The sequence below is a fragment of the Lissotriton helveticus genome, chromosome 7 (assembly GCF_964261635.1).
Source record: "Lissotriton helveticus chromosome 7, aLisHel1.1, whole genome shotgun sequence".
In the NCBI taxonomy this organism is placed as follows: Eukaryota; Metazoa; Chordata; class Amphibia; order Caudata; family Salamandridae; genus Lissotriton; species Lissotriton helveticus.
In genome coordinates this window covers 1062931696-1062950410 of record NC_136068.1, presented here as the reverse complement: position 1 = coordinate 1062950410, position 18715 = coordinate 1062931696, and the positions used below count along the sequence as shown (strand labels likewise).

At 41.6% G+C, this 18715-nt stretch overlaps 2 protein-coding genes across 10 annotated transcripts in view; one reads left to right on the top strand and one right to left on the bottom strand.

Moving 5' to 3' along the window:
* Positions 1-8488, bottom strand: part of LOC144769770 (uncharacterized) — an 87493-nt gene extending 79005 nt beyond the window's left edge. Inside the window, exons 1-3 of one of the 3 annotated variants that reach the window (XM_078653953.1) lie at positions 8362-8473; positions 5737-5938; positions 491-5250 (exon numbers count right to left, since the gene is read on the bottom strand). In XM_078653953.1, the coding sequence (XP_078510079.1) occupies positions 4718-5250; positions 5737-5926 (723 nt within the window). In that variant the 5' untranslated portion in view covers positions 5927-5938; positions 8362-8473 and the 3' untranslated portion in view covers positions 491-4717. Of the gene's footprint in view, positions 1-490; positions 5251-5736; positions 5939-8361 lie in introns of those variants that run through there. The other 2 variants (XM_078653954.1, XM_078653955.1) reach the window with 2 other exon arrangements.
* An 8-nt stretch (positions 8489-8496) lies between these two features.
* Positions 8497-18715, top strand: part of USP36 (ubiquitin specific peptidase 36) — a 755622-nt gene continuing 745403 nt past the window's right edge. For 4 of the 7 annotated variants that reach the window (XM_078653946.1, XM_078653951.1, XM_078653945.1 and 1 more), the window contains exon 1: positions 8497-8624. The gene's annotated coding sequence lies outside the window, so the exon portion shown is untranslated. Of the gene's footprint in view, positions 8625-16272; positions 16335-18715 lie in introns of all 7 variants that reach the window. The other 3 variants (XM_078653947.1, XM_078653949.1, XM_078653950.1) reach the window with 2 other exon arrangements.

Genomic DNA, 18715 nt, shown 5'->3' with positions numbered 1-18715 from the left:
AAAATGTTTCCTGTTGAAAAACCTTACATGGTTCACAAAGTAAACTTGTTTCTCTGAAGTGCTATAGTCATGCGAGTACGGTGTAACTAACCCCGTCTCACTATTGAAAGGGCGCGAGCGGTGGAGTAGGAATCCTATTGTTAAACTCAAACTTATTTTAATTTTTTATTTTAAAAGTTTTATATAGCGCTAGCTTGAACCGTAGGTATCAGAGCGCTTTACATACACAGTAAAAAACAGGACATTACATTACATAGTAGGCCGGCAGTATGGAAGCAAACCAAAGACAAAAATACAGCATGGGAAATAAATATGCAGTGCAGCGGAGGTGGAGAGAACAATAAAAAGAAAAAGGTGAAAATGACATAGTCCAGTCACCCACTATCCTTGAATGTCCGGAGAGAGAGGAGACAACTCGGATACAGAAGTCTAGGTTAGTTACACGTCATAGGGACTGTTGTAATCAAGACAACATGAATGGCAGGAGTTATATAAAAGGATTTATTTCAGAATAAATCAAGATAAGAAAAACCCACAAGAAGAGGCTAGAAAGAGCGATGCTGTCGTGTCCAGATAACAGAACAGAATGACACGACAGCAAACATCAGTAATAGAACACAGAACACTGAATATGTCATGGAAGGATAACAAAGTAATTAAAGGTGCAGATACAACATCTCCCTTCCATAAACAAAGGAAGAAAAACAAAATAAAAATATAAACATTAATATAAATAATAATCTTTAAACCTTGCAGGAATAACAATATTTCTCTTTGCACAAGTCTGATTCAAATCAGAACTAATTTCTGAAGAAACATTAGTTTCATCTAACAAACTTTCCGCAAAACAATCCGAAGAATTCAAATTCTCATTTAACACTGAATTACTGTTCTCACCCCTTTCCAAAACTGAATTACTGTTCTCACCCCTTTCCAAACTGTTACAAGATTCAAAACTAGTCTCACCAACATGTGAATCATGTATTGGTTGTTCTACAACATCTGAATCTTGTAAAGTTTGTTGTTTTACAACCTCTGAATTATTTAATGGTTGTGCTACAACTTCTGAATTATGTAATGGTTGTGCTACATTCAAGAAGTCTTTAAAACATAAAAAAGAAGAATCGTCCAAATAACCTTTACCTTCAAATTTTTTTTTATAATAATGTCTTTTTGAAAAGGTTCAATCCTAATAACAGCACTTTTGTTCCACCAGCCCTTGTTTTTAATCATTACAGATGAATCCGATGCTCTAACAACCTGTTGAGGCAAAGAATACTTAGATTCACCTTTGACAACTTTTTTTGGTTTTCTGATAATCACCCAATCACCGGTTTCAAACTTGCAGTTATTTTGAGGGGAAATCCTATTACCTAAACAGTACTTTTTTTCAAAGTTATCTCTGACACATTCATCAATAGATCTCGCAGAAGTATGCCCATCTATGTTTTTTAAAGTTGTCAAATTTTTTTCAAAAACTGGTTTGATTATATCATTTGCAGCTCTACCCTTCAATAAGAAAAAGGGTGTAAAACCTGTTATTGAATGTGGAGTGTTCAAATAACTCCAAGCCTTTTGTTTAATATGTTTCTTAATATCCATGCCTGATGATAAAGCTATTTGTATCCCTTCTTTGAAAAATGTATTAGCTCTCTCGACCAGTCCATTTCCCGCTGGGAAATACAAAGGACTTTTAACATGCTTAATATCATGCTTACTTAAAAAATCAACCATTCTTTTTGATACAAAATGTGTACCATTATCGGACACTAATTTCTTTGGAAACCCTTCAACAGAAAAAATCTTCTCTAAAAAAATCAATTACAACTTCTGTACTTGGAAATTTCACAAAATCATACGAAACCCATTTCGAATAATAGTCAGTCAAGACAATTAAATATTTCATATCTTCCCCCAAGATATTATAAGGTCCTGAAAAATCTATTGCTAATTTTTCCCATGCTTGATCTGGCAACAAATTAGTAGAAGTTACCGCTTTTTTACTCTTCCAATGCTTGTCCGATAAAAGGCATTCAGGACATTGGTTAACAAATTGATCAACAAAAGAATCCATGCTTGGCCACCAATAAAATTTTCTTAGTTCCAGACATACCAGGATGTCCAGAGTGTGCTCTAATTACAAGACCTTCTATCAAAAATTTTGGTGGTACAAAAAGTCCACATCTAGTGATAAACCCATTCTCCAGACTTAACTCAGATGAAACTTGTTGAAAGGGAACCAAATCTTTACTAAGATTCCTTAATGGTGGCCATCCTTTTCTGATGTATTCTTTGACTTTCAACAGAATTGCATCCTTCTTGTAACCATCCAGCCAATCATTCTCTGTAAAACATCCCACGGTCTTATCACAAGCATCTAAAGCGGAAACAACCACACATTCATCATCATAGATGTCTAATCCATCATTCTGATTGACAAGCGGAATCCTTGACAAACAATCTGCCCTAAAATTTGCTCCTCCAGAGATGTGTTTTACTTCAAAATTATATTCCTGCAACTTCGAAATTATTCTGACTAATCTTGAAGTTGCTTGGCCAGTTCCATTGCCATTCATCAAGAAAATAAGTGGTTTATGATCTGTAAATAGATCAAAACGGGTACCCCATAAATAACTCCTCAACTAACTCAACTGCCCAAAAATTAGTTCATGAAAAAATTTTCAGATCCCAATCCATCGTCGCCATATTTATGTTGTAATCAAGACAACATGACTGGCAGGAGTTATATAAAAGGATTTATTTCAGAATAAATCAAGATAAGAAAAACCCACAAGAAGAGGCTAGAAAGAGCGATGCTGTCGTGTCCAGATAATAGAACAGAATGACACGACAGCAAACATCAGTAATAGAACACAGAACATGTCATGGAAGGATAACAAAGTAATTAAAGGTGCAGATACAACAGGGACATAACTATGAGAGGTCGTATCTTACGGTGATTTCCAAATCCATATTAGTGAAAGATGTGGTATTCCTGCACTGTGCTGTTTTATGCTGAACGTCGGGATTCGCAAGCCTCTGAGAATGAAGCTTCGCAGGTTTAAAGTCGGACGAAGCATGGAAATATCTACATGACGCGTCAGATGGATACGCGCAAAGATTCCCCACGTTAGTTTAAATAGCATGTACAAAGCGCTTACTACCCCTGACGAGGCGTAGAAGTACTGTGAGACTGCCCGAGAGATTTCGTGATTAAATTATTTAGTTGCAACATTTGCTGTTGCAACTGCTGCTTATTCACAGGTAACAGTGTACCAAACCCCGACTCAACATTCGCTCCAACTCCGAAAAGAACAGATCGGATCAAGAAACGTGGGGAACCAACAGCCAATGAGAAATTCTTGAACGGAGCCTAACATAACCCAATGCTCCAATCCAAGCTCTTCTTACACATTAATAGTACCGCCCTACCCAAGAGGCGACTCCAAAATACATCCTGCCGTAAGATTTGGTTGTTGTTCGACCCGGAAGTAGTACAATTGCGGGCAAATGACGTCTCTGAAATATCAGCAACCGACGACGGACGTAACCTGCATTTACGAACGGTTTCTGTTAGTTGGGGATAGGTGGAGAGCTTAATTCGGGATCGTGGTGGCAGCCGCACGTGTCACTCTCAGAAGCCTCACGCTGCCAACTTTGACAGGTTATGGGCGCTAATGTCATAGGCTGAGATATGTCATCTATACTATTGTAGCATTTACGTGTGCGCAAAATCTAAATTTCTAAACGTGGGGAATTTCATAATGATGTGAATGTTGACTACAATTCGGAAGCATGAGCGTGAAGGGGGAGTGTCAATGATTTATCTGTCTAGCATTGCCCTTAGATTTCTCACTAGTACCTGGGTTAGGATGAGAGTCCTTAAGAGGGGTCAGGAGTAGGTATCGGGCCAGTGCAATCTGGCATCACCTAGCTCGCAATGGAATGCAGTTTTACATTTGTTACCATCACTTGGCTACAAGGCTTACTTTGGATGATAATTGTTGCGGTCCTGTAGTGGAAAATGATTACGGCTCAAGAGCCTATGTTTTTCTAACGAGGCATTTTTGTTTGAATTAAAGGGTACAGAAACAGGAGGTCGTGTACTGTCTTACACATTGTGTATGTGTTCACTTTGGCTGGATTAATGGCACAATGCTGTGTGTCAGTTGTGGTAATGTTTGTTCTGTGATATTAGAATATTGCTATGTGCTAGTTTGAAGTCAGGGGATGATGAGTAAAGAATGTGCTTTCTACTGGGGTTGTCTTGATAGTACCCATGTCAAAAAGGAAGATCATCCCGGAGTCATTCTGGACTCATCTGATGATTACAGTCAGGCTATTCCTGCAATTATCTGGGGAAGTCATCTCGAGCCATCCTGAAGTATGCCTGTAGGACAAAAAATGTAAATGTGATGACGAACCTAGACTCATCACAAAAACTACAGTAGGATGGTGTTCTGATGACTTCTACTGGCAGGGAGTGATTACCTTTTACAACTCCACGAATACTAATTGACAACTTTAGGATGAGGGAGAATTACTCCAGGATGGGTTCTAGCTAATTTAAGGATGACTGTCAACTATTCCAGGATGATCCTATAACCGCTCCAGGATGGAAGTGGATTACTTTGGAATGATCCCATGACAATTTCTGGATGAGTGTGGATTATTCCTGGATGATCCTATGACAGCTTCAGGATGGCTATTGATAACATCAGAATGGCCCCATTATATTTTCAGAATGAGTGTTGATTACTCTAGGATGACGTGGTGAAAGGGAGGCATGTTTTTGTCCTTGATATTTGGATTTAAGCGGGGACTCCAAGACAAGTTCATTTTCACGGTCTGATGCGTCATTTTTAGTTGTGGATTTTTGATGAAGGACACTAGCCGTCCCTGCTAAAAGGGCCAGGTTTTCAAGTCTCTGCAAATTCATCCGCGAACTTGCATCACCAGGCTGAGAAGTTGTGCTTTCAGCATGAGCTTTGTTACCAACTCTTATATAATCCAGTCCACTCTGCTTGGCTTTTTTGTCCTTGCATCTTTTCTCTGCAATTTCTTCCTCTTGTAGTTCGCGTAACACCCTCTTAAGTCTACCAGCGCTTCCCCGATTGCCACAGTCCATTAACATCTGCTTTTTCTCCAGTGCCCTTTGAAGTAACACCTGTTTTAGACCCTCTGTTGTGCCAGAATAGCTTGCAATTATCTCTTGAAAAATATCCTGAATCATTAGACACTGTTTCTTCACTAAAAAAAAGCAAGAGAAAAAAATATATATATTTACATATAAACTTCAAAACAGAAAAGAACACATTGACCACTTGCAATATATCTTCACGCTCTAGCCATAATATATAAATAAAGAGATATTGATAATAAAGGACAGATGTACAATCTATCCACAACTAAGTAAGTAAGTTTTCCTTAATAGACAGTACACATTGTAAGCCTGAACTTGAACCTCCTGAAAAAAGTTGCCTAAATAAAATAGTTTATCCAAAAATGGCTCCCTTATAGTAGTGGCACAAGCTAAACGTTTCAGTCCTTTTCATACGTGTTACATTTGTCTCTGGAGAGCAATCCAAGGCATATGTGGGGACATGCATGTTCATTTTTACAGTCCATTATTGGATTAATTAATCACAAATGTAGGTTTTACTGAAACAGGTTGGTAATTTGTACCGTTATCCTGCAGTTGCAAACTTATTATAAAGGTTTACTTATTGTGCTTACCAGATGATTGGAACAGAATCATAGCTTTAAAATCTCTCTCTTCGGTGATTGGCCGACCAGCTTCATCTACATTTTTGACCAGCCATTTACAAAGAACTTCCCCGGGATTGTCCAAAAGCAGGAAGTCACCATCTTTTCGAACACACACAGAATGATCGCAAGTGAAAAACAGGACGTTGAATGAAGCCATGATTATGTCCTGCTAGATATAAAAATCAGGAATTAGTTTATGTGTGGTTTAAGTTTCAGAGGTAAAATACAAAGCATATCAAACGGATTAACAGATTTAATTGGAGAAAAGCACCCCAAAAAGTACACTGACCTGGTGCAATTTCTATCTAATATGCCTAGATTTTGGACTACAAAGAAGTGTTTGGGCATGCACTGAAGGCCATTGAGGAAATTACCTAATATCAACTTTATTTTTGGAGAGCCAGAGTGTATGCTTAGGTCTTGCTGCTCAGGACAAATAGTAATAGCAAAGTAGAGGCCTTATGAGAGAAATAGAAGAACTATCAATAAGTGAACTTTCACACTGGGGTTTGTGACGGGAAATCAAGTTACCTATCCCCACAGATGTATAGAGAGTCAGATGCCTGCTACCCTCTGCCCACCGGCACCCCCACCATGAAAGGACAAGCGTTAAAAATGCAATAGGTTTCACCTTTTATTAAGCTAAAGATATTAGCTTTGCTAGTAGTATTGTACGTTAATTGTGCAATATGTAATGGCTTTATAAATGAAACAAAAGGCATTACAATGGCAAATACATAAAGCAAAAGCTTTGGCATAGCCAATAGGTCTCCCCTCTGGGACCTTATAAGTGTTTTGCCAGAGATGTTTGGAAGTTTGGTAAGAGATGCAATTTAACATAAAGGGATCCCATACCTCGTTAACACATGCAGTAAGCGCAGTTCAAACGAGAAGAGGGCTTGGGGAAACCTCTTATAAGATCTCAATCAATGGGGAAGGCACGCGTTACTGCAACTTGTGCGTGCTTTCACCTTATAAATATTTAACACATGATCCGAGGCAGTTGAATGCTAGAAGCGAGAGAGAGAGAAAAGGAGAGAGAGAGAGAGAAAAGGAGAGAGAGAGAGAGAGAAGGAGAGAGAGAAGGAGAGAGGGAGTGAAAGAGGGAGTGAAAGAGGGAGTGAGAGAGAAAGAGAGGGAGAGAGAAGGAGAGGGAGAGAGAAGGAGAGGGAGAGAGAAGGAGAGGGAGAGAGAAGGAGAGGGAGAGAGAAGGAGAGGGAGAGAGAAGGAGAGGGAGAGAGAAGGAGAGGGAGAGAGAAGGAGAGGGAGAGAGAAGGAGAAGGAGAGGGAGAGAGAAGGAGAGGGAGAGAGAAAGAGAGCGAGAAGGAGAGCGAGCGAGAGAAAGAGGAGAGAGAGCGAGAGAAGGAGAGAGAGAAGGAGAGAGAGAAGGAGAGAGAAGGGGCGAGAGAGAGAAGGAGAGAGAGAAGGAGAGAGAGAAGGCGAGGGAGAGAGAGAGAGAGAAGGCGAGGGAGAGAGAGAAGGCGAGAGAGAGAGAGAAGGCGAGAGAGAGAGAGAAGGCGAGAGAGAGAGAGAAGGCGAGAGAGAGAGAGAGAAGGCGAGAGAGAGAGAGAGAAGGCGAGAGAGAGAGAAGGCGAGAGAGAGAGAAGGCGAGAGAGAGAGAGAGAGGGCGAGAGAGAGAGAGAGAGAGGGCGAGAGAGAGAGAGAGAGAGGGCGAGAGAGAGAGAGAAGGCGCGAGAGAGAGAGAGAAGGCGCGAGAGAGAGAGAGAAGGCGAGAGAGAGAGAGAGAAGGCGAGAGGGAGAGAGAGAGAGGGCGAGAGAGAGGAGAGAAAGAGAAGAAGAAGGAGAGAGAGGAGAGAAAGAGAAGAAGGAGAGAGAGGAGAGAAAGAGAAGAAGGAGAGAGAGGAGAGAAAGAGAAGAAGGAGAGAGAGGAGAGAAAGAGAGAGGAGAGAGGAGAGAGAGAACTGCCAGTGTTTCAGAAGATGTGCTGCTCTGCACACTACACAGCTTGGGGAACGTGACCAGGATTCACCAATAGAGCATACATTCATTTAGTAATGAAAGCTCACTACAAGTTGCAAGGACACAAGTAATGCTCAACAATATACAATATTCACATAAATAAATGTGTTTAGCCTTCTTTGATTGACAACTTTTCAGTAGACAGAAAACTGTTCCATTTGGTCGAAAATCTTGAATACACGCAGGTGCACTTGGAACCAACATGGGACCTACAATATACGGGCAGTAATTTATTTTTCCTTACGGCGAAGAACTTGCTGTAAAACACATTCTTTAGGCTTTTTGCAATTTTCCACAACTTACACAGGCACGCACTACGTCACACATACACAAAAATACACATGCTCAAACACAAAAAGGTGCATATTAAACAAGCAGGCAGGCTGATACAGACAAACATCAAACACACATAATACACACACATTGCAACGCAGGTATTCATTATAACACGTACGAAGCACACACATGCAGGGAGCTGCGTCTGAATTTGCCCCCTTAATGAAAACTCGTGCTTTCCGAAAAATGAGGAAGCTGGTCTGGGACAGAAATTGAGCAGCTGGGACCGAGAGCGGAGGATCGATGCTGCTCTTTTTTAACAGCTGCAGCACTTACCTGAGTGTACGCTGGAATCGATGAAGGAAGTGGAGTTGGAAGAATAAAGAGACCGATGCCAATCCACCTGTCCCTTTAATGGCCGCGGCAGTCTTCGCTCTTGCCTCAGAACAATGACGTCACTTACGGCGCTCCCGGATGTGCGTAGGCTTTTGCTAGAGGAATCCACCGGCTTCCGGTACATGAAAACGTGAGAGAGCTGCTCTGCATTGAGGAGGATCTGCGGTTCGAGTCCCAGCCAGCCGGCAGACTGATGGTTTACAGTAGGTGATTTTGGCATTGTGTTCGAGGCAACTGTGCTTTTTAAAAATGTATTTTAGTATTGTGATGGAGTGAATTCGGCAGTCACCATGACGACAATGCTTGTTTTCCTTTGCAAGACCTATTCCTCGGGCCATGAGCAGGTCTGTCCGCAGTCATTTAAAGAGTCTAACAATCGGATTCCACTAAACTATGGGGCAGATTTATGAAGGCCTTGCGCCGCCGGTGCGTCACTTTTTCCCATGTTAAAAATGACTCACCGGCGGCGCAAGGCCTTCATAAATCTGCCCCTATGTGTTTATGGAAATACTCTATGAAGGAAGTGCAGCCTGGGGGTACAGAAAGTAACATATCACAGCAGCGCCTCCCGGCATTCCGCATTCATAAAAAGTTTGGGGGTTTGTAGGGCTTTTGGATTTTAGGTCGTACATGGTCATTTTAGGGTTGAGGGTGGGTTTGTGATTTGGGGGGCCAGGTGTAATTTAAGGGTTTAGAGCATCTTTGGGTTTGGGGTGCAAGGGTTAATTTTAGGGTTTAGGGTGTGTTTGGGTTTTAGGGTACAAGGGTTAATATTAGGGTTTAGGGTGTGTTTGTGTTTGGTGTGCAAGGGTTAATTTGGGGGTTCAGGGTGTGTTTGGGTTTTGGGGTGCAAGGGTTAATTTGGGGGTTCAGGTTGTTTGGCTTTTGGGGTGCCAGGGTTAGTGTTAGGGTTTAGGGTGTTTTGGGGTTTTAGAGTTCAAGGGTTAATATTAGGGTTTAGGGTGTGTTTGGGTTGGGTGTGCAAGGGTTAATTTGGGGGTTCAGGGTGTGTTTGGGTTTTGGGGTGCCAGGGTTAATTTTAGGGTTTAGGGTGTGTTTGGGTTTGTGGTGCAAGGGTTAATTTGGGGGTTCAGGGTGTGTTTGGGTTTTGGGGTGCCAGGGTTAATTTTAGGGTTTAGGGTGTGTTTGGGTTTTGTGGTGCAAGGGTTAATTTGGGGGTTCAGGGTGTGTTTGGGTTTTGGGGTGCCAGGGTTAATTTTAGGGTTTAGGGTGTGTTTGGGTTTTGGGGTGCAAGGGTTAATATTGGGGTTCAGGGTGTGTTTGGGTTTTGGGGTGCAAGGGTTAATTTGGGGGTTCAGGGTGTGTTTGGCTTTTGGGGTGCCAGGGTTAATTTGGGGGTTCAGGGTGTGTTTGGGTTTTGGGGCTCCCAGCTGCAGGAGGTCAGACGTTTATCTGCAATTCATTGTGCAATCATGCAACAGTTTGCATTTTTCTGGAAAAGTGAAACCAAAGTGGTGGTCGTGCTCTTTAAATAGACCAACAATTCTTGTTAAAATCACCAGACGCAAAAACATCTTATTGAAAACACAATAGTACCTTTGAAGTATTCAGATGCTTATTTTCAAATCACCCCAAAGTCATCAGGAACAATGTCATCTTGTAAAGTTATCAGAGAGTCATTTACAAGTCATCCTCAGGAATAATGACACCTTCTGAAGTCAGCAGATACTAATTTCCAAGTCATCCTCAAATCATCAGGCTGAGCTTCTGCAGCTTGCTGATGACTTCAAGAGCTTGATGATGTCTGATGACGTGTAAATGACTTCTAAGGTAGTTGGATGATCATCCAATGACTCTGGGAAAGCTTCTAAAGTAATCCTGTTTGACCTGGGTAGTTACCTGACTCCATAATGAAATACGATAATCTACATGAAGCTGAGCTGAGCCATACATTCTCCACACAGACGAGAGTGATTACTCACATGGTAACGCTGAAACGCCGTGGGACTGCTAATCTGCTAGCTCTCAATTTTAGTGATTAGTCCGTTATAAGGCTTGTATTTGGGTAGGATATCTCCGTTCAGTGGCATGCAATTTTTCTTAAACAGGTTAGTGGAAGCTTGTGCAGGCTCCAGATGTTTTGTTACTTTCACGTGATTGAGTTTGTAAGGATACTTCACAATAATAGTAACAGTACCATATACAAATAATTTCATGCAGCGGATTGTCAAGCTGTTTGTGGCCATGAATATGGATGATACATTGTTATGCCATTGTACTCCTTTCACACTTTTATTTGAAGACCGACGTTTGTCACATTACGCAACAAAGGTGCCTTTCATTCTGTTGGGTATGAATATCCCAGACTTTAGTGTTTTAGTTGGACACCAGCAGAAAAAGTATTCTGTAGATAAAGGCTGCGTGCGACTCTCCAGTGCTTTCAAGGCCAGGCAGTCTTTAAACTGCAGTAGATCTACCAGTTAATTTTCTGACTGATGATAGCTAACCCTTCCTCAACTCACTGAACGTCAGCTTTTAACTGCAGGACAGAATTTCGCCTCGGCAATGGTCAGAACTGTAAATAGTTGCTATAGTGTGTTTGGCACCAAATCCCTTCGGTCATTAAACGAGCTGCAGTTTGGGTTTCCGGCTTTACTGGATTGTGGAAGCCCTGCTCTTCCAGTAAGTAAAGTCTTTGGCATTTTATTATCTCCTCCAATGCAAAAGTGCTTCCCTTGTGGTAGTATCTTAGATCAAGGTGTGACCAAGCGGTTTGTAGGGAGTTGCTCGGTCAGCGAAAATGTTTCAAGTTCTTCTGGCATTTCCTACATAATTTAGAATGTTGCACAGTGATACTTTTGTTGTTTTATTTTTTAAATTTGTGAGCTGATGTTCCTGGTTTACCCAAATTGGCCATCTCTAATCAGCATTCTATGTTTGCGTTTCCATCTGCTCAGGTCTGTCAGCTAATTTTTGGCTGATGTCTGCTTGACATTTGTTGGAATTGACCCACTTTTCCATGGTGTACCCCCAGATTGTTGCCTTGACCGTTTTTATTGGCTATAGATTCCGCACTTTACCCTTGGTAAGAAGATGGGAAAGCACCTGTGCTACCCTTTTAACATGATGAAATTGGCATATGCACCTTACCTATAAGTCCCAAGTGTATGGTTCAAAAGTAGTGTACCCAGGCCTTGGAAGTTAAATGTCACAAGGGTACTGCGGTAACCCCTGTGCCATCCACTACAGTGACCGAGTTGGCAGGACTGCAGGCCAACCCACTGTAGCTTGGCTGTGCAGTTTTAAACTGCAAATTGAACCTGTCAAAATAACCCTTTTTGACAGGTCTAAATCCTCCTTTTAAAATGTTAGTAAGTCACCCCTAAGTAGGCTTTACAGCCCAAAAGGCTGGGTGCTTGGCATTTAAAAGTAGGGCATTTAAACATTCAATGTTAAACATGCCCTTCTAGTTAAAAGGTTCTAAAATCTATTTTCACTGTAGCAGGGTTGGCTGTTCCATAGGGAAGCGTTGGATTACAATATAACATAGAATACATGTTATTTCTGGCAAGAGAAAAGCAAAAATCCTAATATGTTTTTGACTTTCTGAAGTATTCATTAAATACACAATTAATTCACTGCGGTTGTATGGGTAATACATATTTTGGAAAAGGGAAAAACTGCAATTTTCTGGCATTTGATGACGAGATGGCAAGATCAATTTTAAATACCACCCCCAGCATTATTGACTCAGTTCCAACTGTAGGGACGGCCGTAGATGATTGGGCTAAACTCCTAGTTTTGAAGAAATCACACACACGAACTAGCATTCACGGCGCAATTATGACAGAGTACTTACGCGCTAACTGTTCCCCTATGGGGCTAATTGTCACGAATGCTCTGTTTCTAGATGATAAACAATTTTTGAAGGACTGGTCATTGATAGCTTGGCGATGTACCAGAGACTGGTTAATTCTCATCATTAGTACTGCAAAGTGCATAGCTGATGCTAAACTTATTGAAATCCAGGTTCTGGAAGGACAGATTAAAACCACACTAACTACGGTGCCTTTTAAGAAGAACTTGGATGAAAACAACAAGTCCAACAGAGAATTTAAAGATGGGATACTCCTCACTAAGATCTAAACATTTAAGAAAGATTTGGCTCGTTTTTCAATGGAGAAAATTTATCCCTACACCCACGAAAGTTATGTACCACCAACTTTCAATAAAAAAGGTAAGAGATATGGTTCAAATTATTCCTCCTCAGGATCAGATACTTGGTCAAGTGATTCAGATACCACAAACCAGTCTAAATCGAAACCCCGAGGAAGAGGTGGCAACAACAGGAGACAATGGAGAGGTCACCAACAAGCACAGTGGTGGCCTCCTTCACCTTGGAATTTTCCAAATGCACCTTTTCAGCAAATGGGTCCTTTCAATCCACCTCCTCAATTTTATCAAAATCGTCTTTTTTAGGACAAGGCAGAGGCCGATCACGAGGAAGGAAACGAGGGCAACAAGCTCAGGTCCATTGGAGTCCCCCGGTATCTCCACGGAGTTTACGCAGCAACAAGAAGGCTCTGCCAGTGGCGGGCCCGAGCAGCGATTAGTGGTGAATCTCAGCAAACACCACCTCACTGAGGTTGAAGAGACAGTCCTCAACAGAGGTTTGGGATTTGTTCCCACAAACCCAGTTGATGCTTTTTTGGTTCAATGTGAACTTGCTAAATTTTTCCGGAAGATAAGACTTCATTTCTTTTTCAAATCAGACAATACTGATCAAAGTATGGATACAGATTCAGACAGTGGGTTGAGACCTAAATCCACTTTCAATCCCCGTGCACATGCAGTGGCTAATCAAGTCTTGACTTTTGAAAATGCAGTCATTCACGACGTCTCTAATCTTAACACCACGACCAGAAGTCATTATTAGAACCGTCCAACTTTAGAAAGGCAGGCACTAGAGTCTCTGGCCAGTGACTCTACAATCACCATTAAGCCTGCTGACAAAGGCGGGGCTATAGTCCTTCTTGACACTATCGAGATGAATGTTTGAGACAGTTGATGGATGTAAGGTCATATTCTAAATTACATATAGATCCCACAACAAGACTCACCAAAGAGATCATGGAATTGGTGGAAGAAGGCAGAATAGAAGGCTGGGTGTCAGCTCATGAGGCAAACTTTTTGATCACCACACACCCGGCAATTCCCTATTTCTATGTTCTACCTAAACTACATAAGCCTCAGCGCCCTCCAACGGGCCGTCCCAGCATCTCTGGGATAGGCATTACTTGAGCTTCTGTCGACTTTTGAGGACTTGTTCTTGAGACCCCTGGTTTTATGCCTACTTACATACAGGACACAAAAGACATCTTACAACTATTGCCTCTAATTGAGTTTAACAGGGACACGGATTTTCTCATCAGTTTTGACGTAGAATCACTTTACACCTGCATTCCCCAGCTCCAAACATTAGACGTAATAAGGACCCTCCTCGATCAGAAATCAGGAACTATATCCACTCCTGTTCCCTTTATTATGGAATGTGCCAGGTTGGCCATGACTGAAAATTTCTTCAAAGTTGAAGATCATATCTACCTCCAGACATCAGGCACATCAATGGGGAGCGTTTTCGCTCCAAGCCTGGCCAACCTGTATGTCCATCTGTTCGAGCAGGATTGTGTATTTGTTGAGACAAACCCCTTCCGTTGCAATTTGATTGAATGGAAACGTTATATTGATGACGTTTTTGTCATATGGAGAGGTGATTCCAACACCCTCGATCAGTTTCACTCTTGGCTTAATGCGCAAAATAACTATCTTAATTTCACAATGGAAGCCAGAAAAACTCACTTGCCCTTTCTTGATTTGCGCATTTTTCCATCTGCCAGAGGTTTAGAACGTGAATTGTATAAGAAGCCAATGGCTCGCAATTCACTACTTACCTACGACAGTTTTCATCCTAAATCCTTACGAGATGGACTACCTTTTGGGCAGTTCCTCTGTCTCCGGAGGAACTGTTCCACTAATGAGGATTTCAACAAACATGCCACTACACTTTCTTACAATCTACGAGCTAGGAAATATCCCAAAAGATTAGTACGGCATTCCTATAAGAGAGCTTTTAACAACAATCGTGAAGCTCTTTTAGAGACTAAAGAGTCCAAACCATCTCTCACACGACTGACCTGTGTTAACACCTTTAATACGCACTCTAACCAGATCCAAAAAATCGTGCGTAGCCATTGGCGCATTCTAAACACAGGGAATAACAAGATTCCAACACCTCTGTTCTCTTATAAAAGAGGAAAGAACCTGCGAGACTGGTTGGTACGTACACAACCACGTGGCTCTACCATCTCTGCACCTAATACTCTCTGGAATATGCCAGCAGTACTTGGACATTACCCGTGAGGCACCTGTTCTGTATGCGCTCAAACCAAACACACTACTGAAATTGACATCGGTACCTCTCGTCCATGGAGGCAGTGTAAACACACTAACTGCAACAGCGAGAGGGTGATCTATTTGATCACCTGCCCATGTTCAAAAAGATACGTAGGGATGACCACACGAAAGATCAAACCGCGCATAATGGAACACAAAAGCACTATTTGCTGCAAGAAACAGGCTACACGTTTGACCAACCACTTCTTAGAACAGAAACACAAACCAGAAGAAATGTGTTGCACAGTTCTTGAACTGCCTTATATACTCTCACACATCAGCGACATTGCAACCTTTCTATTTAGAAAGGAACAACGTTGGATATTAAAATTGGCAAGTGATATCAACGGTCTCAATGATGAGATCTGATGGACTTCCCTTTGATTATCTTAATCACTGTCTTCCCACTCTATCCAGTACCTTGAAGACAGTGGTCTCTCTCCCCTTGTATTGGCCAAATATACTTTATTCCACACTTCAGAATGGTGTAGAGGTTTAGCTCAAGGGGTTGAGACACAAGTACGGGATTCCTAGTGCCTATCAATGCCGGTTCTAGGCAGCTATCAGCTACAAATTCCCTTTCATTAATACCATCTAAAACTATTTTTTCTGAATCTTATTTTGTTATTAGGGAGTTGAGGGCTATTGGCACCTAATAAACATATTTACGACACACATATGGCATAAATCATACTCGTATGCATGACCGTATTCTTCACTAGGTTTCAAAATTACAATTCCCAATATCACTCACGCTGTTCTGTAGTTCTTTGCAGCGTGTGAGATGTTATTGGCGGTCTTTGGGCCACATAACCACGGCCAGACTTTAGAATCGGTCATCAGTTTTTGGCAGAAAAGATCGTACATATATGTGATATCCAATTCCATCTGATGCTATGATATACTTATGTATACATAATTAGATGCGCTTTCTCGTTTGTATGTACGGGGTTGTACTATAAGTCCCGACACCATCAGCGTTTTTCTGTAGTCCTAACGATCATGCACGGTCCTATAGGCGGCCTTTGAGCCACGTGACCGCGTTACGACTTTAGATTTGCAGCTGTGACTAATTTGACCTAATCCAAGAGGGTATTTAAATCGCTACCCCGGACAGGACGTCACCGCCGGTGACTCTCAGGTTCCGGTCCGGGGTAACGACGGAGTAGGTAAGAAAGGCTGCAACTTTTTTGTTCTTTGGCTCTCTAGCTGAAACTCTGGTACTCCCTTGGAGGTTCATCTAGTAAGAGTTACTTCGTTTCTATTTTTGCTATCTTTCTAATGCCTGTTCCTATATATTTTTATTTTTTTTAAACAAACTCTTTTACTTTTTCTATCTGATAGCACATGTTTCGATTTTTTCCTAAATTGACATGTGACTTATCAGACTTTTACACAAAGGGTCACTACAATTAGTCCCCCTTTTTCTCTCCGCAGAGCGTTGCCTCACGCCCTGAGCGGTTGCCAGGAGCGGATAGTATCTTCCCGATTTACAACGGGTAAGGTTTAACTTCCTTCCAATTTGATCAAAAAGTCTAGTACTTAACTTTATTTAGAAACATATATCCAGCGAAATGTGTTCTTTTTGTGTGTTTTCATTGTTGAAACAAGGTTTTTTGCTTTCACCGTTTACATGTTATTTTTAATTTGTATTTTTACAGGAGTTCATACCTATGCCTAAGCCGTCAAATTATAGCTGTGTAAGGTTGTATCTATTTACTTTCCTTCACTATTTACTATACGTGCAGTAGTTAAAATATCTGGTCCTGAAGAAAGCCTTATTCTATTGGCTGAAACATGTTGACCATAACAGTACGCCCACACATCCATTAAGGGCGTTCATGCACTTTTTATGTTTTATCTTTGATACCAAAGGACACTCAATAAACATAATTTTCCTATTGGTCATCAAATTTTAATTTTGTATCACTACACAGCACAATTACATGCACTATATCATGTTTTATTCACAGATTGTAGTACAAGATCTGTGAGTACCTTCTTTTCTACATCTAGAAGGTGCAGACGAAGTTCCCAAATGATGATAATTATCACTACGGTGACTGATGGGAATTACTTTTCTTAGACATATTCTCACTAGTTTTGTTTTGAGTCCTGTTTGGTGGAATCCATCTTTGTTTCCAGCTTTGTAAAACACACATACTCAGACTTCTAGACCCACAGATTTTTGTTGTTGTTAAAAACTGCCCTTGCCATGCCTAAAGCCTCTAGACGCCTATCTGTTGAATACCAGCTGTCATCTGGCAGCTAGTGGCTCCCTTGTGGTGAGATGTGAACTGCTCCCATGGCAGGGATTAAAAGTTAGGTGTGGTATTCCTCGGGCAGGCTAAACATCTGGGATGTGCCCAGGAACTTAATTAACTTTCCAACCAAATGTTCGTTGACACTTGTGCAGGGCTTTTCTTTTGCCCCCACCTCCTAGGCAAATACCCTTTCTGGACTTAGAAATCAAACACACAGAGGGCCGCTTGACCACCAGCCTCCATAGAAAACCCACTGAACGAAACACCTTGTTGAACTATAGCAGTCACCATCCCCGGGCCCTCAGAGACTCGCTCCCATTCTCGCAATTCCTCCGCATACGCAGAAACTGCTATTTTAAACAGGACTATTTCTCCGAGGCCAGAACCCTGAGCAACAAGCTCAGAAATAGGGGATACCCGCGAAAGCTAGTACGGCGCTCTCTCAAAAGGGCTTGGTACTGCCCCAGAGAAACCTTGCTAGAACCAAAACAAAAGAAAAATCAGGATAGACTTCTGTGCGTGACCACCTTCACCCCAGCTTCCAATGCCATAAGGAAAAGTGTCCTTAAACACTGGCCTGTGTTAAACGCAGGTACATTAAATCTGGAGCACCCTATTTTTGCCTTCAAGCGAGCAAAAAACGTAAAAGATCACTTGGTAAGGGCATCCCTACCACAACCTAACCTAAAAACTACAATCAACGATGCATGGGGTTTACCGGCACTAACAGGCCATGTTAAATGCGGTAGCTGTGTAGTATGTGACTTCACCATTGAAGGAAAAACATTTACCTACGGCACAATCACCTTTGAGAGAAAGCACTTCACTAATTGTAATTCTTCCAATGTAGTGTATGCCATATTTTGCCCATGTTTGTTGATATATGTTGGTCAAACTAGCCAAAAGGTAAAGTTGCGCATCGGACAACACCGAAGCAGAATCCGATGCAACACCCCTAATGCTCCCCTCGTTGAACATTTTAAGGACAAAGGCCTTACTGAAAATGACTTAACTTGGACAATCATCACCATGGTAAAACCACCACCTCGGGGAGCAGATGTATCGCAATTATTGAATAAGGGGGAACTTCATTGGATATTGCGTACCAACAGTATCCATACAGGACTTAATCGCCTTGAAGATTGGACATCCTTTCTGTGATCAAATGAATCCTTGAACAATTTTATCGTAATCCTTACTTCCTTCAGGCCTATAAAAATGTCTCTTGATTTTATTTTGTGCATCTTTGTAAATACGTAACCATGTAAATATTCTGTATAATATAAATGTCACTTAAACTCACCACTTACCCACACCAAAATGTCCCCCACACTGTCCGAAACCCACTCCAATATGGCCGCTGTGCTGACCAGGCTGAGTCCCTTGTCTATTTCCAAACACCACATGCTGAGTCCCTTGTCTATTTCCAAACACCACTTTATCTTCACTTCACTCACGAGCACTCCAGCGATCCCCGCCCATCTGAGCCCAGAATTGCCATCGAGCAACCCAACCAGGAAGTAAGTACTCGCTAAAGCGTAGCTCTCTCGCCTCTTCCTGAAACTTTAAAACCCTTCAGTAGCTGTAACTGTAATACAAATTAATTTCAACTATTT